General features: G+C 35.7%; 1 protein-coding gene across 7 annotated transcripts in view; it reads left to right on the top strand.

Annotated features, from left to right (window-relative positions):
• Positions 1-25,950, top strand: part of dpf3 (double PHD fingers 3) — a 34,602-nt gene extending 8,652 nt beyond the window's left edge. The window contains exons 1-12 of one of the 7 annotated variants that reach the window (XM_058756007.1): positions 244-383; positions 1,059-1,100; positions 2,635-2,742; positions 6,593-6,726; positions 9,355-9,450; positions 9,704-9,776; positions 10,528-10,569; positions 13,094-13,231; positions 13,894-14,022; positions 21,651-21,763; positions 21,977-22,058; positions 23,444-25,950. In XM_058756007.1, coding sequence (XP_058611990.1) covers positions 2,652-2,742; positions 6,593-6,726; positions 9,355-9,450; positions 9,704-9,776; positions 10,528-10,569; positions 13,094-13,231; positions 13,894-14,022; positions 21,651-21,763; positions 21,977-22,058; positions 23,444-23,511 — 966 coding nt within the window. In that variant the 5' untranslated portion in view covers positions 244-383; positions 1,059-1,100; positions 2,635-2,651 and the 3' untranslated portion in view covers positions 23,512-25,950. Of the gene's footprint in view, positions 1-222; positions 384-1,058; positions 1,101-2,634; positions 2,743-6,592; positions 6,727-9,354; positions 9,451-9,703; positions 9,777-10,527; positions 10,570-13,093; positions 13,232-13,893; positions 14,023-16,825; positions 19,239-21,650; positions 21,764-21,976; positions 22,059-23,443 lie in introns of those variants that run through there. The other 6 variants (XM_058756008.1, XM_058756004.1, XR_009267605.1 and 3 more) reach the window with 6 other exon arrangements.
• Positions 25,951-26,124: the final 174 nt, after the last annotated feature.

Raw genomic sequence — 26,124 nt, forward strand, 5'->3', positions numbered from 1 at the left:
ACCCGAAGGCTCAACAGCACAAAACACTTGAAGCTGCATTTATCTGAAGTGGTATTAGCCAACAGAAATAGCCTTATCTATCTGTCTGACTTAACGTATGGAAGTTTTGCCTGCAATGAGGTCATTTGGATACATTTAATTACTAGCTGAAGGTCCACATTAGTACGGAATGGCATGGTTGATGCTAAATCCAGGTTTCCTCTCCAAATGTGTCTTCCTCAGGCTCGGGGACCAGTTCTACAGGGAGGCCATTGAGCACTGTCGCAGCTACAATGCCCGCTTGTGTGCGGAGCGCAGCGTACGCATGCCCTTCCTGGACTCTCAGACGGGCGTAGCTCAGAACAACTGTTACATCTGGATGGAGAAGAGGCACCGGGGGCCAGGTAGCACATTCTGCATTTACCTTTAAAATAACATTAACGTTAAAAAGTGAAAAGTCAAAATAAGAAAAGTCTTTTATTATTTACTTACCTCCATATTCTTACAAACCTGTATGCTGTTATTATTTTTATTATTATACAATATATTTGTTAAGAGTCTTCACAAAAAAGTGATATTTTTCATACAGTGACTGTTCACAGTCTGTTAAAAGGGTTATATGACGATGCTATAACATTATTTTATTCTAATAACATTATTTTGTGTATTTGGTGTAATGCAAAGTGTTTACATGGTTTAAGGTTCAAAAAACACATTTTCTACATACCATACATTATTGTTGTTATATATATTATTATATTATATATAATTAATATAATGTATTACAAAACACATACAAGGCTTATATACAAATGTAATAATGTTATATAACAAAACACATAAAAGGCTTATATATAATAATATTATAAGACATTTATTAAAACACTAAATAAATAAGTGGTCCACCATACAGTAACTTTACTTTTTAGTTAACACCTCAGTGGACGGTAGGATTATCACTGAATAATGGGTTACATTTCAGCCTGTTTCTGTTGAGAACTATTGAATGGTAAAATTGCAATTTTATGTTTTCTTTTTTTTTTTTTGTGTGTGTGTGTGTGTTTTTTGTGTTCTTGGAGCTTAACAGCCAGTCAGTCATATGAGATTGGGATGACACGATAGTGAGTAAAAGATCTTTTGGGTGAACTCTCCTTTCAATGAAGAGGTGTGGTGTGCTAGCATATATCAGCAATATTTTACTTATACTGCATATGTGTTCATGTGCATTAAATGAACTACAAATTGGATGAAGTGGTTTGTAGGGAGCTGTTGTCTCAAGACACAGTCATCTAACCAAATGTTTAAAATTGGTAAACTGCATCATGTCCAGTCGTTGTACAGTTTTTTTTTCTCACCACAGGCATTTGGAAAGTTGGACTTTGGCAGTGTACACTTTGATTTTAAAATCCACTTAAAATACTGCTTGACTTAACGATAAAGAGAGTGCAATTAAACTGTGTTGGTGTGTGTTTATACAGCATACTAGTGTTTAGGAAATTGTAAGTTTGTAACATGTTAAACAATGCATTGCACTATTCAATGTAATGGGACAGAAGTATGTCTCTAGTCTTTCCACCGCATTCCTTTCCTTATTATCTAACCAAAACAGCCAATATCTAGACATACAGCTGCCAAAGGGAACAATATGCCTGCCGAGAACCGGACACAAATAGAGTCAGCGCCTCGCAACTAAAAGCTCCATAGCCACACCCTACACTTTGTGGTAGACCAGTGTTTATTGGATGTTTTTTTATTCTGGGTTTTTCTTGCTCTCGATTCCTCTATTTTACCATTAAGAGACTGGATACATGAATAACTAAGAGACCATGTACCTCACAGATCTATATAACTGCACAGAATATATGTTGGCCCTGTGAAAACCCCTGATGCCAGCGTTTTCATTTAAGATGTTTTATTCAAGTTCTTGTGTCTAAAGCTCTATCCAGATAAGACTAGTTTTGTGTTTCCCAGAGTGATGCCTGCAAGTGAAAATTTACATTTACATACACTGTCCTTCAAAAGTTTGGGATCAGTAGGATTTATTTTTTTAAAGAAATCGGTGATTTTATTCAGAAAATGTGCATTAAATTGATCAGAAGTGACAGTGAAGACAATGTCACAAAACATTCCTATTTCAAATATATGCTTTTCATTTGAACTTTCCATTCATCAAAGAATCAGAAAAAAAAAAATTAAGCAGTACAGCTTTTTTAAACATTGATATAAATAAGAAATGTTTGTTGTTGTTATGTTATGTTATTTATTTATTTATTTTTTGGAAGGTTTTTATGGACTAATGACTACTAAAATGTAAGATTTGCCATCACCTAAATAAATGACATTTTAAAATGTACTAAACTAGAAAACAGTTATTACAAGTTGTAATATTATTTCACAATAATTCTGTTTTTACTGTATTTTTATCAAAATTAAATGTTAATTCATGTCAATTTTTTTTTTTTTTATCATTTTCTTCAACCAAAGAGCACTTTACATCTCATAACATCCACATCCAAACAATAGATTCTAATCCAAACTGATATATGAAATTACACATATCCTCCATTACTAATTTCAGCCTAAACTTTGTCTACAAAAATAATCCCATCCAAATGGTGCTTATATTGAAACCGTGCTACTACTGTCTAATTGCAGGGTTGGCAGCAGGTCAGATGTACACCTACCCAGCGCGTTGCTGGAGAAAGAAGAGGCGACTTCACCCGCCACTTGACCCCCAGCTTCGCCTTTGTGAACTCCGACTCGGTGAGATTATGATTGCAGCTAATTGTGTGATTTCTCTCAAGCTTAGATTTTGGTTTTGAATTCTTTCTTGCTGCTCTTTTCTCTCTCCATCCTTGCTTCTTTGCTCTAAGGTCATTCAGAGGCTGTAGAACCGGCCCATCTGGGTCTCATTATCCTTCTCTGTGTCTGTGTGTGCCCTGACCGGGCCCCTTTAATCATTTGGCCATGCAGCATTAGAATGTAAGTCTTGGGGACTGATGGGGGGCTACAGAAGGGCTTGAAGAACTCGATAAAGGCACATAAAGGCCTGTCTGTGTCAACAAGAAAGCCACTCTATTATTTTCTTAGCTGTCCCTGGAAATACAATAGGAGTAAAGCAATATAAGAAGCCCTGACCTTCACTTGGAGCTCAGCCAGCATGAGTTTGGCAAAAAAAAAAAAACTGTGAATAAAACCGATTCAGGCCTCAAGTAAAGTGTGATTGCTTTCCAATAATGCAGATATCAGAAGGAGGATTTGAATGACAAAGCAACTCTGGCCAAGTGTCATGCAGGATCCGCAATTCACTCCTCAAGTCACACGACTGCTCTCCTGAGCCATTCAGACATTTTGGCATGATGAATAATTAAGATGCATTGTAGTGTACTCTTAGGGATAGTTCATGCACAGATTAAAGTTCTGTCATTATTTACTCACCCTCATTTCTATATGACTCTCTTTCTTCTGTGTCCTTCTGAAATTTAAATATTTGGGGTATATTTTTGCAGAGGCTGCATTTATTGGCTCAAATATACAGAAAAAATAATCATATTGTGAAATATTTGTACAGTTCTCATTTATTTCTGTGATGGCAAAGCTGGATTTTCAGCAGTCATTACTCCAGTCTTCAGTAACACATGATCCTTCAGAAATCATTCTAATATGCTGATTTGGTGCCCAAAAAGCTTTTTTAATATTATTTTCAATGTTGAAACCATGATACGTATTTTTCAGGATTCTTTGATGAGTAGAAAGTTAAAAAAGAACAGCATTTATTTGAAATACAAAATCTTTTGTAACATTAGAAATGTCTTTACTGTCATATTTGATCATTTTAAAACATCCTTGCTGAATAAAACTATTGATTTCTTCAAAAAAACTCTACTGACCCTAACTACAGTTATCGGGACTGGAGCTTTCAAGCTTCAAAAAATATGTAAAAACAGCATAAAAGTAGTCTCTGCACTACTCTCCATGTTGCTTGCACAGAAGAAAGTCAGTCAAACTGCTTTGGAACAACATAAGTAATATAAGTAAATAATGACATAATTTTCATTTTTGAGTGAACTATCCCTTTAAAGGTATGTGTTTTCCAGAGTCCTGGAATCGTAATATTTACACTATAGCGAGGCATAATTCTGCTCAGTTACAGCAGGACATCGTTCCTACGCTTCCTGTCTGAAATGTGTTTGTGTTGTACATTTCTGGGTGCTCCGCCACTGTAAACAGGTTTGGTGTCCAATATCCAAGCCTGGTTCATAACGACAAGCAAGCAAGCTCGATTCCAATGTAAACCTTCATATGCTGTCTTTTTCTCCACAGCAGATATGGCATGTAGAAGAGCCTTTAATTCAATAAACTGATTCAATCAGCCTATTTTGTCTGCTATATAATCATGCCACTATGACAACACCAAATAGCTGCATCTCAGTAAACTGATATATTCATTATGCACTACATTTGCCATGTGAAACGGACTCCTCAGAGTGATCTTGCTAAATTCTTAATTAAAAGCAGTACATAGTCTTTCCAGTCAGCGCATGCCTTTTCGGTGCCAATGTCGTGATTTAACGGCATGCATAAATATTGCAGTGCTGTATTATATTGCGATGATTAAGACCTTATGATTTGTGTCTGTAGACATCAACCTCTCTTAGCCTCTTGTTCATGATTGGCGGCTGGAAACGGGGGATGGGCGGCTGCAATCAGCCCCTGACTGGCAGTCTGTGCTATTTTCAGCTCCTCTCCCAGGGGAAGAGTGTGTCTCGGCTCAATCAGACACAAAGAGAATAAAGACAAGGACAGAGATTCATAAAAGCATTCTCAATCATGTACACACATACGGAGTAGGAGCATCTCACAGCAAACACATGATATGGCCATCAGAAACCACAGCTTCTGGGAACACTTTAACTCCACTGATGCAGATTATAGATCAGAAAACAATTCAAATATTATGACAGACCTCTAAGGGTGTGTTTCAATCCACTCCTTAGTTTACCAATAAGTGCACTTCTCAGAGAGTCATCCGTTTCTAAGGCTCTCCATTGACAAAATGGTTCCACTGCATTGAAACGTTCACTCCCTACCCAGAATGCACGGTGACAACCAGTGAACATCAGATGTTCCTCATGTGCAGTAAAGGGGAAAAACCTAAGCCAGTAAAAGGTTTATACGGTAATTAGAGGTATTAAAAGAAGACAAAAATGTATAAAGAAATGAATATATTTATTAGGCCAGAAATATGTACAGTTACAATGTTCCAAAAAATTATATTCCAAATAAGCACTGTTCTTTTGCACGTCCTATTAATCAAAGAATCTTAAGAATATCACAGTTTCCTCAAACATATTAAGCAGAACAACTGTTTTCAATGATGATAATATTAAGAGATTTTTCTGAAGACTGATGTAATGGCTGCTAAAAATTTTGCCAACTTTGCCATCATAAGAATAAATTATTTTAAAATATATTGAAATAGAAAACTGTTATTTCAAATTTTAATACAAAACCACATTATTACTGATTTATTATATAAATTGTATTAATAAAACAAATAAATAAATAAAATAAAGCTGCCCTCTTAAATATTGTGAATTTGTTCAAAAAACAACTTGCTGTCCCCAAAACAGTAGTATATGTATATTTTTTCCTAAGGTACTACTGATATTTATTTGTAAGTATTTTGTGTCTTGCTTTATTATATTTATGTATGAAAGTTAATATATGTACATAATCAGTTTTGCTTGATTAACAAAAATGCAAGACAAGCACATACTTCATAATGGCACTGTACATTTAAACAGCTAACAGCAAATGCATGATGCATTATCCACTTTTTATTCATAAGAAAATAGCTTACTCCCATGTTGCAAAATAAGGTGGATATTGCAATGTTGAAAATATCAGATTCAGCTATGTTTGGATGCATGATCTTGCTGTTATGTCATATGTAAATGAGTCACAAATGTCCAAATGCTTAGTGGATCCAGGCCTTTGCTAGTGCTCGATAGTATTTTTATGATATACCAGTTCACATCATAAAGATATAGGGAGGGAAATGAGACACAGCTTTCTCCCGCCTTTCCCTCCATACACACACATCCTCCATTTTATCTTCAGCACCTGGAGCTTTTCACCTTTAATGAGCCTTGAAAAGCTATCCACCCTATAAAAACATATTGATGACTGATGTGTCCAAGAAACCTACCCAAACTGATGGTGGAAAACACACACACACACACACACACACACACACACACAAACATGCGAGCACGCACACATACACACAAACTCTGTCTGCCTGTGTGAAACCGATACCTTCATGAAGTGACTTCAGAAAAGTGATTCAGTGCACTCAGTGTCTTTAGCTGATTGTACCTCTTATTTAGATATACAGTGGGGTCCAAACTCTGGGAAAGAAACATATAGAAACACAGAAATACTACATAATAAGTAATGTATTACAATTTTTTTAACACACCTTTTCACACAATATTATGCAAGTAATATAATTTGTCTCAGACATTTGGACCTCAAAAGGTCCTAAGAAGCTGCTTCTACTGGCTGTTTACCAGACATTCTCATTTTCTACTTCTTTTTTAATGTTTAGAGGCTGAGCTGATGACCAAGAGAGAAGCCCCTGCGACAGAGGCCACGGCCCTGGAGGCACTGTTACGTGGTGATGGGATCTTGGACAAGAGGAACAATAACTCCAAAGAGGAAGAGACACTACTGGAAATTCAGGTAACACATCCAGCTCCAGTTGTTTTGGAAGTGCACGATAATGTATTACAGAGTGGTTTTCAATTGCTGGGTCACAAACCAAAAATAGATTGTAGCTAGGGCTGCAAAAGGATTAATTGCATTCAAAATAAAAGTTTATGTTTACATACTATATGTGTGTGTACTGTGTAGATTTATTACGTATATATAAATATACACACATACATGTATATATTAAGGAAAAATATGTTAGGTTTATATAAAAAATATTTACATACAAATATTTTTTAAAATGTATACATATATGTGTATGTATTTATATAAATATAATAAATATACACAGTACACATACATCACTAATCACGATTAACCGTTTTGCAGCCCTAGTTGTAGCTCTGTTCTGAAAGATTCACAGACAGCAAGGGGAAAAAACAATAATATACAAATAATAAAATGTAACTAACCATATAATCATGAATAATTAGGATATTTAAAGGTGCACTAAGCGATTTTTGGCAAACGATGTTGATATTTGAAAGCACCAAAACAAACACGCCCACACCCCAACAGGACCTCGCCCCATTTTGAAATCTCCACCCCACACGTACGTACACAACCCTGGCAATGACAATTGCGGAAACAAGCGAAGATGACACACAAGCATATTCAAACAAAAGCCAACACAGATAAGTTGTGTGAAACAAAGCAAAATCAATGTTACTCACCTATCAGGAAGAAACAACTGATATTTTCCTCTTTTTTTATCTTCCATCTGTCTATAATCCGTCCTGTGCACTCAAACTGAGCGCTCTCTTCTCGCTATCATAGGCACGCCCCTTACTGCTGATTGGCTACAAGTGTGTTTTGGGACACGGTCCGACACTGTGGTCAAAAGTGTTTTTCAAAAATTGCTTAGTGCACCTTTAAGGCAAAATAAATAGGCCTATCAACTTTTAAAAATGTAAAATACCTCCTATTTCCCTTTTGTTGTGTAGAACTCTACAGTGTTTGGGTGAAAATACATTTCATTCATTTGGTTAAAATGGCGAATACTAATCAATAATTTGGCACAATTTTGGTTTTTAATATATTAAAATATGGTAAATAATAGTTCTGCTGTCATTCATACATTTACAAATTATCAATAATTTTTTAGTTTAAGTCATATATCGAATTTCCACTTTCAATTTTAAAGAGATAGTTCATCCAAAAAATTCAATTCTGTCATTAACTACATGTCGTTCCAAACCAGTAAGACTTTCGTTCATCTTCGGAACACAAATTAAGATATTTTTGATGAAATCCGAGAGCTTTCTAACCCTAATTTTTGTGCGCAAAGAAAACAAAAATAATGATTCAACGATTTCTTCTCTTCTGTGTCAATCTTCGTGTCAGTCTCACGTTCATGAGAGTACCATGACGCATGCATGTAGTGTTTTCAAAAGTATCGACGACGATACCATTCGGTACTGAAATTTTAAAAACATATGTTTCCTGCAAAGATTTGAGCTCTGTTGAGCAGATTCTTAAACAGCACTGGTTGGTCATTGCGTTCATGCGCTCAACAGATACGTCTGTGATTGGCTTCAATTATCATCGCTTCACCCTCTTCAACGAGGGCTCACACAAACACACGGGAGCGTTTGAAAACCGTGTCTATCAGTGGATCCGTCTATGGGCAAATATATTATGGATTGGCTGACGGTGATGGATCAGCTCCCGTGTGTTTATGTGTGAGCGCTCGGTGAAGAGGGTGAAGCGATGATCACTGAAGTTTCATTTACGTTTGTTTGATAAATAATCATTTTGGTTTTGGTTGGAGTGCCACTTGGCATCTAATGTAAAAATATATCATAAAATTTGCATGGGAAACTATTCCACTCAAACATCTAGCACCATAAAAAGCTTCTTTACTAGCTGCATTACTGTATGGTTCAAAAGTACTACCAAACCCAATAGAGATGCTTTGCAAAATTTTAAGGTGATGGCACAGATCATTTTAAGATGCAATCTGCCATCAATCAGCGATATCCGCCATTCACTGTCGCTGTAAAGCCCAATCCATCATCTGAGACCCCATCCACCCCAGCCGAAAGCTGTTTTGCTTCCTACCTTCTGGCAAACAATACCGCATTATTAGGGCAAGGACCACTAGACTTGACAAAACACAAACTGCAGCATGCTTTCTACACAATGCACTTCACATTGCTATATATTTTCACAATATCACACAAGCAAGTGCAGGGCTGCGAGTATAATCTTGTTTTCACACAATAGTTAAATAGAAGTTAATATTAAGTTAACTTACATTTTAAACTCAATTGTACCAGTTACATGATCTGTTTATGCTTCCAAGCGAAGCCACAGGAGAAGCAACACACAGTAGGTGCTGTTTCATTCCTGAATGAATCAGTATCTTTGAATGAATCGGGTGAATGAATAATTCAATGACACACTCATAAAAACAATTCACTTTTAGTGTTTCTTATACTATGTTGCTACGAAATGCCAGCATTTTAAGGACCCCATTGACCATATATGGCAATACATTTCTCCACTTTCTCAATATGCAGACTATTGTCTTTTCTTGTGCAGTGCATTGATCTCAGTCATCTAATCGCTTACCCCAACTTTCTTCATTCTCTGCAGAGGGTGCTTGAGGCAGATGAAAATGGGGATGGTTTCCATGACGATGAAGATTTTGAAGTGGACACACCAAAGAGGAAGCATCGAAACAAAGGCAGGGTGAGTGATGAGCATGACTCATCAAAGTCTGTGGATGGTGTGAAGGAAAAAAGGCAAGTGAGAGCAAGAAAAAGAGACAGCTTGAGACAGGGCGGACGGACACCGGAGAGAGAAATAAAACATGAAAAAGAAAAACTTGTGTTGATCTCTCTGACTAATGGTGTGTGCAGAGACTAAGAAAAGATGAATGAGAAATGATCTAAACAAAAAGAAAGTGATTATATAATGTAATTGTCTATTATTTGTTGATCAGGGTCGAGGCTCTGGGCGCAGGCGAACAGAGGCAGCGGCCAACGATGATCAGGATAAACCCTACGTGTGTGACAGTAAGTGTCAAGTTCATTGCTTTCATATGCAACATTTGTGCCTTAAAGTCTAAGCAACTTGAAATAGATATCATTTTGCATACATTTGAACTGCAAGAGAAAAACTAATTAGGAAAAAAATCATTTGTAACCTAATTTGGCATTATGTATTTGAGTCCAAAAGTCTGAGGCCACTTAGAAAATGTATTTTCAAAATCTTTTTGAATTTACAGGAATTTTATAAAAGAAAAAATGAATTAGAAATATTTACAATTAATCAAGTGACCAAATTTCTGACATTCACTCAAATTAATTGCAGATAATGTAATTTGTATTTAATTATTTTTAATTAAATTATTAAAATGTGGTAAAAGTAGACAGAGACATTAGAGGTCTCAGATTTTTGGAGCCCACTGAATATTAGTATAAATCAGTAGATGTATAACAGTAATATTTATTTTTCATTCCACACTGCTGTCAAATAAAATAAAGAATGTTTATTGTCTCTGACGTCTGTTTTAATCATGGGATTTGAACTATTGTGAATATACTGTTGTTGACTGTCCTACTTTGGGTCCTAAAAACCATCTTTCATTTTTTTCATATGGTACCTGCCTGTGTTTCTCATCTTGGCATGGTGGCCTGTGATAATATCAAAAGCATGTGACTACCCGAGGAGATACTTTGGGTTCCAGAGGCCTCTCTGAATGTAACTTACTTCCTGTATTTTTTTTTCTGTCTCTTCTTTTGCTTTGTGTCTCCTCTGTTTCAGACAGATACAAACAAAAGCATAACTCAAAAACCGCTGACTCAGGTATTCAGCCATGTTGCCATCTTGCTCTTGCTCGCACATGTGGGCTACGCTAATGACAAGGCTAAACACTTAATGCTCATGTCGGGGAGGGATTATTAACATGAATCAGCTGGTTCGGTCTTTTCTCTGTAGCTGCTGCTAATATTCCACTCTGCTTGGCCAAAGCTATCACGCATGGCTAATAACACCGCTGCTAACATAGCATAGTTTGAACACGTAGCCTTTTCATTGCCGCGTCTAGATTGCAGGTCCTGTTCTAGGTAAAATCTGCTGCATTGCTGGAATGATTGACACTGGATGTGCAGTTTGCGGAAATTAAATGCATGTAGTTGCTTCCCTTTTCCATACTATATGTTCTGCCTGAATAATTCCTGTGTCCATCTATATGATTCAGCAGTCTGTACAAAAATAACATCTGTTACATCAAATATATACTAGTAAAGCACATTTTCCACAGAATACCTTGAATATCATTTTAGCAAATATGATTATAGTGATTTAGAATCACATTAGATGAAGACATATTACTGACCACTAAAATCTCACTACCCTTGTGAAAAAGTAGTACATGCTAAAGTACATTTTTAGCATACTTTTTAAATAATATACTTGACTTGAGAAATTAATGTTAAATGTAGGACATACGTAAATTGTATTTTAATTGCAATTAAATAAAAGTGTATTATAGTTTCATAATTTAATGTGCTTAAAATATGTGCATTAGTATGTTCATCAGCACATAAAACTAAGTGTACTTTTTTTTTAGAGCACGACAGAAATGATAAAACAGTGATTTAAAATGTACTTCAAATTAAATTTGAATTGAAAATGACCAAATGCTCTTTTTAAGTGTGTTAAGAAACAGTTGTGAAGGCGTACTCTCTTTAAGTACACTTAAGTGGCTATTATATTATCTACAAGCACAGTTTTTACAAATTTTTCAGATTTGAAGTACACTACAAGTAGACATTTAATACAGTTAGGTCCACTATGGTTGGATACGTAGTGCTCGTTTAAGCATAAATGTGACCCTGGACCACAAAACCAGTCTTAAGTCACTGGGGTATATTTGTAGCAATAGCCAAAAATACATTGTATGGGTCAGAATTATCCATTTTTCTTTTATGCCAAAAATCATTAGGATATTAAGTAAAGATCATGTTCCATGAAGATATTTTGTAAATTTCTGACCATAAATATATCAAAACTGCATCGCTAAGAACTTCATTTGGACAACTTTAAAGGTGATTTTCTCAATATTTAGATATTTTTGCACCCTCAGATTCCAGATTTTCAAATAGTTGTTTTTCAGCCAAATATTGTCCTATCCTAACAAACTTATTTATTCAGCTTTCAGATGATGTATAAATCTCAATTTTGAAAACCTGACACTTAAGACTGGTTTTGTGGTCCAGGGTCACAAATGTAATAATGAAACTTAAAAACAACACAAAAACAGCATTCAAAAGCATTTAACTGTAATACAGTTAGAGTAAAATAAACAATCATCAAGACAAAATGTAGGGCGGGACTTTACCTTATCACACTGAAATTTGATTGGACAGACTCACCCTTGTTTTCTTTCAAATGAAAGTAAATGGTGTTTATGGTAATGTATACAATATTTTGAAAATTAATTAAAATCCTTATGACATTAAATATAAATAAGCGTATTACTTATTATTGTCTTTTAAAATCAAACAAAAATTTCTTCAAATACTGTTCACATGCTTTACTTGGTTTGTCCATCCTTTTTTTTTTTTATAGATTTGTAGTGAGAGAATTTATTACTGTGTGCTTACCTTGCTGGTATTGCAGTCTGCAACCCACAGATGCTTGACATGTTTACTGTATCCACCTGTAGAGAGAAACAAATCTTTTCTGTGCTGAGCTTTACATAATATGACAACCTAAACCAACATGTTCAATAACAGCAATTCATTTGTATACTGTATCCAACACTATGATATAGTTATGTCTGTAATCTAATAGTACAACTAGCATTAACATGTGTTTTCAGTGATCGGATCACAGTCGGATGGTATTTGACCACATTAAAAGCTACATAATTGCACCCAAGACATACAGTATCAGTGACGGATTCTGACCGCATTTAACAGAGGTGTTATTTAATGTATATGTAATATTCATAGTTTTGTTCTGAGGTGGTCACGTTACCAATTACACTTTGTGAATTCCTACAATTTACAGGTACAGTCAGTGCAGAGCACTTGCTACGACGCCTAGCAGCACCTGTACGTGTTCATGAAGACACACTGTGGGGTTGCAGTGCTAATACTGTGCCTTAAACACTGTTCTTACACCCCGCATGTCTCTCTCACTGGCTGAGAACATGCCATGCAGATTTTGTGATAGCGCTTTGACTCCACAGCTAGCTGCTTTGTGAACTCCTTAGATGTGTATTAGCATCCCAGCTTGATTATTAGAATAACTCATTTGAGACTAAATAAGCAGTTTTTGCCAGTAAAATGAATTTCATCATGACTAATTTTCTTTATCATAGTTTGCGGGAAGCGTTACAAAAACCGCCCTGGACTAAGCTACCATTACACCCATACTCATCTTGCTGAAGAGGAGGGTGAGGAAGAACGAGAAACTGAAATCCCCCAATCTCCTCCTGTCCACCACGAGAATCATAAGCGTAAGTTAATATTCATTTGAATTTAAAATAAGTGTTTTGATATCTAGGACCATGTAGATTTTAGACATTTTATGAATGTTGTGTTTATTGTGGGTTACTTTGTGTGTTGTGCCTGTTTTCTAATTGCATATTAATAACATTATTGTAAACAATTCATCCATTCATATGTTTTATTTAAACAACTTTAGCATAGGGACCAATTCTCACTATTAACAAGTTGCTTATTAGCATGCATATTATTAACATATTGGCTGTTTATTAGTACTTATAAAGCACATATTCTGCATGGCCATAATCTATATCCCTAATCCTACCCAATACCTAAACTTAACAATTACCTTACTAACTAATTTTAATAAGCAGCAAATTAGGAGTTTATTGAGGCAAAAGTCATGGTTAATGGTTTGTTAATCATGAGAATTGGACCTTAAAATAAAACTCTGCCCCTTTGCCTTCATTCAATCAACAACTGATGGATTGAATTGTGTTCTTTTTCGATAACCCATTTCACTCAGTTGTATGTTACAATATGAAGAAATAATATGTCGCTACTTATGCTACATTGCAACTTTAATCGTGGTAAAATAATTGTAACACAAATTATTTCTATAGTTAACATCCCTATGTTCTCTTGTCCTTTTTAATTTGTACTCTTTTTACAGCACAGAAAGGGCCTGATGGTGCGATCATCCCTAATGACTACTGTGACTTCTGTCTGGGAGACTCAGGCTCTAACAGGAAGACAGGCCAGGCTGAGGAGCTGGTTTCCTGTTCAGACTGCGGCCGCTCTGGTGAGTCCCTTCACATCACTGTATTCTCTATTACTCACAGTTACAGTATCTGCCCATGTTAGATCAAGAAGGGTAGTTTCACCTCCATCTTGTTTTGATTTCACTCTGAGGGAGATATTTACTATGGCATAGCCAATAATAATCTGGTTGAAATTATAAAAAGTAAGATTTTTTAAAATGAATTGCCAGATGTAGTCAGTAAAAGTATTCAGATCTCTCTCTCTCTCTCTCTCTCTGTAATCAATGTAAAAATCTGTGGTGCTCTAAAATGGGCCAGATTACAGTATCTGTATTTCAGGTCAATAAGACTTTGTCTACAAATCAGATGTTAGTTTTATTGACATAGTAGGTTAAAGACATGTTAGTCTTCGATTTAAAAGAAGCAGAAATGAATAATCATTATACACACACATTATTCTTGCTTTTAAGAGAATTAAATGTGGAAAATTTTGCACACAACTGTAAAACGCCACATAATGATATACATTTATATATCCTAGAAATGTAAAAATCTGAAAAAGCTTTAGTACATTTAATAAAGCCCATATTGGTATATACGTATCCACCAAAAGAAAAATCCCATTTAATGCTTTATCATGTCATACATCAATAGCACATTTCATCAGCTTGTTTGTGCATATCCCATCTTTTCGTGTTTTTTGCTAGAGCATGTTTGTTTGTTTATTTTATGGAGTTTCTTTGAGTTGTTGTGATTTGGGTTTGGCTTGGTATAATGGTGTCATATAGAAATGATTTCCCAGACACAGATTAATTTTACTAGAAAGGCTTTTTAATGGAGAGTTGCCATTAGCAGTGATTTAAACCCAGACTAGACTTAATCTGTGTCCTGGAAACCAGCACAGTAGTTTAGAGATGGGCAGATTACCACTGTTTCCATGCAGTTGTTTATCTGTTGCAGTCTTGGTGTTTATTCATGATAATTCTTGCAGTATTTACAAACATGCTGATTAAAAGCAACATGCGAGGAGAGATCGCTCAGTCGTTTTAAAAATGAATTCCAGTATAAATTACTTATTAATTACTAAAAATGTAATCAGTAATGTAACACAAATACCACAATATGAAAGTAACAGTCTGACTGCATTTGAAAACTTTTGGATTTACGGTGCGTTTCCACTACAGCGTCAAAATATGCGCTCAGTGCCGCTGGTAACACTACAAATGTCAAATTTACGGCAGAGCACGCCTCTGAAAACAATGTTTACACCCTGTTTGCGTTTCATCTTCTTCTTTTCACAGCGATTGGTTGTCACCCGGCGTTTTTCGCTGGATATTTGCATAAAGTCGAGGAATGCCGAACCTTTTTGATGCTCTCGGCCGCTCTCAACGCTTTCTCCGCGCCGCTTTCAATCCCATAATAAGCGAGCATTTACGCTCAACTTCTATAGGAATGAATTGAAAACGCTCGCTGCGTGCCAGTGGAAACGCACCGTTACCCTGCATGTGCAATGAGAAAATTTTATATAAAAATTAATATATCATTTTTTACTTAAATATCTTTTGTGCAACAAAAGATACCATAGTGAAAATAATGCAACTACAATTAATGAATAATATAAATATAAAAAAAATAATAACTATATATTTTTTCTTTTTTGTTTAATTAATATTGGAAATGAAAATACATTTTTCATTAAAAACGTAATCTTTTTTGTTATTGCCTCTAATATAAAAAGTCCAGTTTTACTGCTAAGATTGTTTTGTTATCATACAAAAGACATATAGGCCTAAGTAAAAATCATCTAGTTGCTCTGACTGTTTTGACCAAGGCTAGATCACAGTTCGTTCTAATTAGATTTGGAAGGGAAAGCAGGTGCAATTCTGTGAAAGTGCTGTGGGCGTGTCATGGGATTCAATCGAAACGGAAGAAACCGTTAAGTCATGCCGTTTTTCATGGCTGATGCCAAGACTACAAGGTGGCAGACCTGAGAACATTTGCTCTTTGTAATTACCCAACCAATCCACATTGGTCTTTAAAAAAAACAAAAGAAATTCTGATGAAAAAAAGAAACAATTCCCATGCTTGCATTTAGAATGTGCATTGTGTCAAGTGTAGACACGTGAGCCAAATCCTGCAGTGTTGAGAATGAGCATTTATATGTGATATGGCCTTTTTGTTCATCTCTCTGAGTGCTTGTGTTTTGCGTCTTTTGCTAGCAAATGATCCTGGAAGGGTCCCACATTTATTTTCTTAAATTATTTTGAACTCTTAACATGCTCAAAATTCTTAACTGTTTAGGGCATCAGTTATCTCAGTTCATGTGCGCAAAATATTCTCATATTTATTTTGCTCATATGCTTCCATTCTTTATGTTTTTCGTTCTTGGCTGTGTGATCCATTGCCTTCTCATAATCTAATGGTATAGCAAGAACAGGGAGAGACCAAATGATGTATTCTTCAGTAAAAAAAAAACAAAGTTTATAGGGATAGTTTACATAAAAATGAAAATTCCTTCATTATTTATTCACCTCAAAACCTGTAAGACTTTGTGTTCCATCAGCATCAGTCAGTGAGTAAATAATGACAGAATTTTCATTTAGGGTGATCTATCCCTTTTCATGATTCACTTACAGCTATTAATGCGCTGCAACTTTAATCCACAACCAATGAGATAAGCACATGTTCAGGCAATCAGACATGCAAGCCGTAATGCCTTAATGTATGAGTAACAGCAAAGACTGCAAGTTGTCCAAAGCTCAGAGGAGTGTGAGTCCTAGCTGACTGCAGTGTTACTTGTGTGTGTTTCCACTGTGATGCTGATATGTCCGTCATGCATGTCAGCTGATCGCGTCGGTGGGACCAGGACGAAGAGGAGGACGGGCGGACTTCTGGACATGTTCGGCGACACATCAGAAAGCGAGGCGTCCACCTTTCACGGCTTTGAGGAGGACGACCTGGACGGGCTTCTGTCCGACGACAGCACAGGCTCACCTCAGTACAGATAGACAAAGGAGAAACCTCAAGAAAACAGCATCAGAGAAACTCTCGGCATGTGTCTGCTGCCTGTTTTTTTTTTCTTTTTCCTTTTTTCCTGTTGTTTTGCAGCAGCATGCATAACGGATTCACAACTCCAGACACAATGTTAACTTCAGGAATTGCTTTCAAAGGACAATTTGCAGCCTTTTATAAATTAAGGAATGTTGTTTTTATTGCTTCACACTTCTGTATACTGAGAGGTGCTAGTTATCGGAGGAGCCATTACTTCTGGACTGTTTGTTTTCCGTCATGGAAAATTGCAGGGACGTTACCGATGTGTGGATTACACTTCGCCATGTAAGATAAAATGCCTACTGTGTGGAAATTTACTTTAGAAATAGAAATTAAAGAATTTCAAACCTCAAGGAGGAGAAAATACTCAACATGTGTCTGTAGGTCGGATAGTGAAGAGGGTTTTTTTTTCTTCTTCCTACCTCTGGATAAATACAATATTTGCAAAGAAAGGGATCACGAGAAGGCAGAGAATGGGCTGAGGCCAGGCCCTGATTGGATCCAGAGGGAAGGGAGGACAGTTTGCAGAGAGGTAAGAGCCAGTTGGCATTTCAATGTCCATCTCTCCTCCTTTCTCAGGACAGCTACAAGAACAAGAACAAAAAGTGACAATGAAATTTGAAATCCCATGTTTGCTGGAGGATACATGAAACTTGGCCTCTCCCTAGTTTTGTTGAGTAAGAAGAAGAAAAAGGACTCGTATTTTTGGAGTAACTTCCCTTTACTATTCAGGAAACTCTCCTTAAACAACAGGTACAAGAAGGGGTACAATTGTAGCATATGTGCAATGATTCTCATGAAGGCTTTGTTTTGCAAATAAAATCTGGACCATTCACCTCTGTTAACAGATCCAGCTCTGAGGATTTGACTGTGTATGTGTAAATGCAAATAATAATAATAATAATAATAATAATAATACACTGGATTTCAAGCACATAAGCTTCCTACGTTCAATAGGAAAATGCAGTAAATGTGAACTAGAAAACAGAATACATGCAATAAAAGGCACAATACACATAAGCCACAGGGACGTCACCCAGTTAATATGGGGATATTTCAGTGTATCCATTTTGTATGAACAAAATTAGCTATATTTGCTCTTTAAAGCTCTTCTATTTATTGTTATGGTGAACTCATGTGTCACTTTTGAATTGAAACTGTTGCGAAAAATGTTCCGTATTTCTGCTTTCGATCTTGTCTCTATTTCAGGGCGTTCATTTTTTGAAAACGATAATATAATTTATTAAGATATTGTATAATGTATATAGGCCCACAAACTGTTGCAGGCTAAAGCCGTTGTTCTATAACATCTCCTGATGATATTTCTCCCAGTGTTTTGATGTCTAAACTTTGAGAAAATGTTTCAATGTTTAACATTCAAACTTTAGTTCATTTAATACTAAGCCAAAGGGCAACATGGCTAGAGATGATGCTTGTAACTGCTTCTGTGTCATGAAGACCTGTGGCACAAACCACACAAACACACAGAACACACTTCATGCAACCTGTCATCCATGCTGTGGCCGCTGCTGAGTCCTGTTACTCCAAATGTCAGCCTGCAAGTCTTTCACTGGATTTTGTTACTGAAAAACATTAAACATTTTACATTTTATGAATTACTCTTTGAGTTAATTTTGTTTCAAGGAAGGAAAACAGGGGAGAAGTGACCTCTAATAGTATTTGTACACTTAAGTCACACTTAAAAATGTCTGATTGACACTAAAATATCAAACTAAGTCTGCAAATAAATAATGCTAAACATTATCTCAGTACAAACCACTTTTATGAGCCATTTCAACTGGTTCAAGGTCATTCTAGTGCATCTATGAAGTCAGCTCCCATGGACATTGTTATAACTGTCTTCATTTTGAGTAATATATTGTTTTATCATTTGAAACCTAGCAAACTTATTATTGTGAAATATTTTCTTTACAATGAATAACACTTGGCTTTTTATTTTCTTAATGCATTACAGACATTCATACATGTTTAAGTATGGCTTGTGTCAAAATAGTTTTGGGGGCCATTGTAATCTGTAATTTCAATGCAAATATAATAGACCTATATCAAAATATTGCACATAAAATATTTATTTTCAGTTATTTTAGATAGTTTTTTTCATATTTTATATGTATTGCATCAAGATCAAAATCTTAAAAGGTATAGTTCACCCAAAAATTTAAATTACCTCATGATTTACTCACCCTCAAGCCATCCTAGGTGTGTATGACTTTCTTCTTTCAGATATATACAATTGATATAATACAATTGGGGTTACATTAAAAAAATGTCCTGGCTCTTCCAAGCTTTATAATGGCAGTGAATGGTGGTCGAGATTTTGAAGCAAAATAATGTGCATCCATCTATTATAAAAAGTACTCCACATGTCTCCAGGGGGTTAATAAAGGCCTTCTGAAGCAAATTGATGCGTTTGTGTAAGAAAAATATCCATATGTGACCCTGGACCACAAAACCAGTCTTAAGTCGCTGGGGTATATTTGTAGCAATAGCCAAAAATACATTGTTTGGGTCAAAATGATTGATTTTTCTTTTATGCCAAAAATCATTAGTATATTAAGTAAAGATCATATTCCATGAAGATATTTTGTAAATTTACTACTGTAAATATATCAAAATGTCATTTTTGATTAGTAATATGCATTGCTAAGAATTCATTTGGACAACTTTAAAGGCGATTTTCTCAATATTTGGATTTTTTTGCACCCTCAGATTCCAGATTTTCAAATATTTGTATCTCGGCCAAATATCCTAACTATCCTAACAAACCATACATCAATGGGAAGCTTATTTATTCAGCTTTCAGATTATGTATAAATCTCAATTTCGAAAAATTTACACTTAAGACTGGTTTTGTGGTCCAGGGTCACATATTTAAAACTTTATAAACCGTAATCTCTAGTCGATGACGTAGGCCTAGTGTAAACTCCAGTGAGAAGTGACGAACGCTGAAGCGCAGAGGAGACAGCAAAACAAAACACTGGTTGCGAATTAGAAGTTTAAAACGAGGATTTGTAAAGAAAAATGTCAGAGGATTTTGATATAAGCCAAGAGGAGACTGGTTTTCCTTTGCTGTAAACAAAACTTGGTTCTTGCGAGACTAGCATATTCTCACTGGAGTTTACGCTACGCCTAGATCCTACATCATCCGCTTGAATGCAACTCTCTCATGAACATGCATACGACAGTTAGCGGGCTCTAGACATTACGGTTTATAAAGTTTTAAATATGGATATTTTTCTCACACAAATGCATCAGTTCACTTCAGAAGGCCTTTATTAACTCCATGGAGCCACGTGGAGTACTTTTTATGATGGATGGACTCACTTTTATGGGCTTCAAAATCTCGACCACCATTCACTGCCATCGAAAAGCTTGAGAAAGGCCAGCACATTTTTTTATATATCTCCGATTGTATTCATCTGAAAGAAAAAAGCCATTACGCTTAGCTTGAGTGTGAGTAAATTATGTGGTCATTTTCATTTTTGGTAAACTATCCCTTTAAATCAGGCATGTTTACCTACACTTGCAAGAAATAAAATCAAGACAAACGATGTATGTCTAAATGTCGGCATAATGTGGCTTAATATATTCAACATGGTTCTGCATGTGAATACCAGGGACAGAGCCATGAAGAGGAATGAGGTAGCAACGCTTATGAAACTCCCTGTAGGGAAAGAGCTTCACATAACATCCGACTTCAAGCCAAGGCTCCACATGCTTTCCAAACTGGGAAGACTGCACATGCTTTACTGGGCATCCAAGCAAGAGGAGCCTGCTGTTCTCACAGTTTCATTGAGGAAATGAGCAGGCCGAGGAACTGACACCTCCCTAAGAGACAGAAAGACAGAGAGAGAGAGAAAGACAGACATGTGAGGTTACAGAACCATCTGCCATTTTCCAAACCTGTGCTTACCCTCTCTCTGTGTGTGGAGGGCAGAACAGAAGGTGGAGGTGTTTAGGGGAAACTTGTTTGTTCCTTCCACATAAATCGTGTGGATTTTTTTTCCCGTTCATGTTCCCGTCATTATTAATTTAAAGGGATGGTTCACCTGAAATGAAAAATCTGTCATCGTTTACTCACCCTCAAGCTGTTCCAAACCTCTATGAGATTCTTTCTTCTGCTGAGTACAAAAGAAGATATTTTGAAGAATGCTGGAAATCAAACGGTTGACGGTAGCCATTGATTTCTGTAGAAATCAATGGCTACCCTCAACTGTTTGGCTTCTTTTTGTGCTCAATAGAAGACAGAAACTCATAAAGGTTTGGAACAACTTGAGGATGAGTGAATGATGACAAAATGTTCATTTTTGGGTGAACTATCCCTTTAATGCTATCTATCTATCTGAAAAAAAACTATGTCTGTCTATCTATCTGTCTGTCTGTCTATACCTCCATCCATCTGCATATCAATCCACCTTAAAGTACATAAATTACATTAAGAAACTTTCTAATGATTAGTCTTATGACATTTTATGTTGATTTATGTTTTTCTAAATTAAATTGATTATAGTAAAGCACATCTGAAAATAATCTAATACTCTGAGTTTAGCTTCTCTTCTTTCTGTCAGATTATTCTTTCATCTTTCTCTTTCACCAGGCCATCCTTCATGTCTGCAGTTCACAGACAACATGATGCAGGCTGTTCGGACGTACCAGTGGCAGTGCATCGAGTGTAAATCCTGCAGTCTGTGTGGCACCTCAGAGAACGATGTGAGTGTTAAATCCTAGGGGATGTGTAAAATAGCGTGTGATCATAAAGAAATACTATAGGTGATCTGACATCTCAGACGAAATTTCTCAAAGCTCTTTTCTTGTTTGATATTATCGACACAGCGTGTTGCTAGTATGCATGTTTCAGCAAGCCTGCTCATATGGCTGAGTGTGTGTGAGCTAACAGCTCGGTGACGCCCTCTAATTTTGTAGGATCAGCTTCTGTTCTGTGATGACTGTGATCGGGGATACCACATGTACTGCCTGAAGCCTCCCATGACACAGCCACCTGAGGGTAAGATCACTTCACAGCAGTTTATAACATAATAGATATTAAAAATCATTAATAAATTGCGTTGTTTCAGTTCTTAAATCTGCCAGATTGGTATGGATTGTTGCCTTTAATGCCTGGCCTATAATAACACGAATGCATTAATAATGATTAACATGCAATAATAACGATATTATTTATACAAATGAATAAACCATGTTTTTACATTGCAGTACTTACACTGAAAATACAATAAAAAAAAATTATAATTATTGATACTTTGAGTCGTGCATTTTGATTTTACTAAATATATTTTAATGTGAAAGGAAAAATTAATCCTTTAGCTGAACCTTAATTTCTTAACTTTTAGGTTTGGTGGAAGTTAAGAACTTAATGTTTAACTTAAAAACTCAATATTAATTTGTTAAATGAATATTTTTTTTTTCTTTTTACAAAAATTAGTCAAAAAATACATTTAAAGGGGTCATGTACAGTTCTCTGAGGTCAGCTTATAATGTTATCAAGATTTTTACATCAAAAAACAGTTTATAAGTAATAGGCTGTCCCCCCTCATCAGAACGCTCGGTTTGAATTGGCGTGGAGGATTGTAGATACGGAAGTAAACACCCACTGCTATGATTGGCTAATAGTTGTGTATGTTTGACAGCCTACATCCTACATTGATGAGCGCTGTGGAGCGACATCAGATCCAATATAGTCAGCACAGCATCGTCGTTTAGTTTCAATCTTTCTGAAAATCCTGCATCGTATTGTGCCTTGTTTGTAAAAAAAAAAAATCCATGGTAAAATGAAGTGAACAAAGGACCAAGTGCTTTCTGATGCAGTCTGGAAAAAAATAAAGCTCATGAAATAAAGTTTATTATTTGGTTTCTGCGTAGACTTGCATTTGCGTCTCTTGTCATTTACCTAGTACACGCACAAATTGGTGGGCGAGGCTAAACAGGCAGTGATGTAGAAGCAGGCGTTGATGATCTTCTGCGGAGTTGGTATTTAGCCACTCTATTATGTCTCAAAAAGTGGCATATTCCACAAGCAGTCGTTTTTACAGATTTGCTTCAATATTAACTGTTTTTAGACTAACGAGAAAGTTCTGAGTTCTGAAACTTACAGACTGTTTTTATAGCACAATGACCTCTTATATATCAAAAGATCAAGGAATTTTAATTTCTCAGTTCATGACAAAATAATTTACTGACCCCATGAAATTCTACTGACCCATTACTGAAGACCCCTGTACTACATAGTTACATATATATATATATATATATATATGACACTGATTTACAATAAACCACATGGACAAGTAAATAGATGAGCAAACAGTCACACATTAAAAAAAATACACATGCTATACATGTGAGTCACCTTAGTATCGGTTTCATCCACAGGAAGTTGGAGTTGTCATCTGTGTCTTGATCTGCTGAAGGATAAGGCATCTGGTTTCGGAGAGCCGTAAGCATTGTGAGAAGGTTCTACACAGATACACACACAGACACGCACAGCAGACTCAGGATGAATGTTTGTCTTGGTTTTGCTCTGTAGTTCTCCTCCTGTAGTAGTGTGCAGTGGAGTCTTCCTCTACCTCTGTGTTACAAACATTTTTCTCAACCAAGTCTAGGCAATCGGTAGTCTACCTCACATCCTGCTCACTAACAAATCTAAAGGCAGGTTTGAGTCCAGATTGTCCAATTACCTAGAAACATGAGTCGTTTTATATATAAAAAGTACTTAGTTAAATAGCAACACCAGCACAATAACTATAATATTACAAATGAATGAAGTGATAATCAACCTCTTATACACACATTCTAAGCTATTTTTAACAAATAGCAGATTTTTAGATCAAGTTATCTGCTGTTTCTTCTCTACGTGCAACATGAACTTACTCAGAGACACACACCAGTGGTATAAAGCAAAATCCTTTTCATTTAAGTCTGTTTCTATTCACTTTAATCATATTTTTAATGTGTCTATGATGTTTGTAAGCCCACATGATTTCTAGCAATGACATTTTTGGCTCATAACAAGAAACTGTTTGATGTAAAGAGGATAAATGTGATTAGTATCTCATCTTTCTTACTGGGATCATCATTCAGGTAGTCATTTAGAGCATAGTATCTATGAGTTATTGTGAAAGCAATCTTGAAACTTAATGGCAAAAAATAGTTTTTCCATGTATTGAAGCAGCACTTAGCTTTGACTTCAGGACTGGAAAATAATACTGTTGAGTGTCTTCATTTGTTCTTTTACATATATAATTTTGCAGACAATCGTGTGGTTGGTAAATGACATGATAGCCATCATATAATGCTTTTCCTTGTGCTACGATAGTACTTGCATGCTTTGTTTTGCCTTTTCAAGCCAGCTTTTTTTCTCTAGGTTACATTTTGTAATTATTAAATGTGAATGCATTAGACTGTTTAATCTTTCGTTACATTGTGTCGGACATATCTGGTTATGCTCCAGGAACATTCCAGTTTTGTGTGTCCTAGAACCTTCTATTGTTTCATCTGCCTGTTTGGAGCCCTTCATACCTCTCTGAGTGAAACATCTGTTCACTCCATTTTGTATTTCTTTGCTCGTGATATATTAGCATTTCTATTTCCATCTGGACATTCTCTCATGTCATTCCCACCTCCTTCACCTGTATAATACATTAGAGGCTCTATTTTCAGAGCCAATTCATCAACGCTCTCCAGATCTTGTGATCTGTTGAATATTTTAGCTATGCATTTTTATCTATTTTAAAGGTCATCTACATCACATTTACATTTGTTTTTCAGTTTAAAAAAATTATTAAAGCTTCCAAAATCAAACTAGTTTGATGATGTTTAGAGTCCATTCATATAACCATAGTTAGGCCTTTGGAATAAGACTTTTGTTTAGAAAAAAACAAAACAAAACAGACAGCTGATACATTATGACTTTTCGCACTTAAAATTGTTAACCCATTCTAAATATAAACCTTCAGGTACCTTTTTTCATGTTTTGTAATAGACTGTACATTTGTAAACCCCGGGTTAATGTTCTTTTATGGATATTTGCCTATAATATGAATATTTAATGAGCAGGTGCTATTCAGGGTTATGATTGGTTATTTTTTGCTAAACAACTACCAGTTATATAGAGTGCAGCAGTCAAAATAAAAATCCAAATCCATTTTCTCTGTACGGGAACTGATTTTTAACAATTTTAACTTATAAATTGCTAAAAAAAAAAGAAAAAAAAGTGAGGTTGTTAAATGATGGTATTTGGTGGTATGTTGCTATCCTCATATACCACCATATACCATACAACATTATCCATGATTCTGCAAAGCAAATTGCACCAAAAAGACCCCTTATTTAGTTTTATATTTCTCCATTGTTTTGTCATTTGATTGACTCGTTCACAATGCGTCATGGGATTATAGTTTTTATCCTCATTAAAGCTGTCTGGTACCAGTCTTGTACCTTTGGCTTCAAATCAAAGTTTGTTATGTTCATAGCTTATAATTCTTTAATGAGAACTACAAATCCTATGGGAAAATACTATCTGAACCAAGGGCACTTAAAAAAGTGGACGGGCACTGTTGCACTCCTTGAAAGGGAATTTAACTCAAGATGTTTTGCTCCAGGCTTCATAACCCACTGCTAAATACCCTTCTAAAGTAAAAGTGCAATACTTTTCTTTGCCCAGGGTTGAAAGCAAGCTTTAAAAGACGATAACCCGGGGTTAAGCTAGAAACAGCTCCATTATACCAACTTACCAACAATGACATTTCTTGTATATAATCATCTGTATTCAAACACAAATGTTGACTTTTTAATCCTTTGCAATCACAAGAATCGTTTTGTACTTAGTTTTTTATTATTATTATTATTTCTTGTCTTTTACTTTTATCCTTGTTGTAATGTAAATTTTAATAAAAAATAAAAGTAAAACCAAGTCGATGCTGATTTCACGATTTCTGCCATGCTTACCACTAGAGAGCAGCACGTACACATTAACAGATGAGCAGAGACGCCTCTTCCTCTGTAATGTCATTGGGTGCTTATCTCAGTTCAGTATGATTATGAAATCCTACCAC

The sequence above is a fragment of the Onychostoma macrolepis genome, chromosome 20, assembly GCF_012432095.1.
Source record: "Onychostoma macrolepis isolate SWU-2019 chromosome 20, ASM1243209v1, whole genome shotgun sequence".
Lineage (NCBI taxonomy): Eukaryota > Metazoa > Chordata > Actinopteri > Cypriniformes > Cyprinidae > Onychostoma > Onychostoma macrolepis.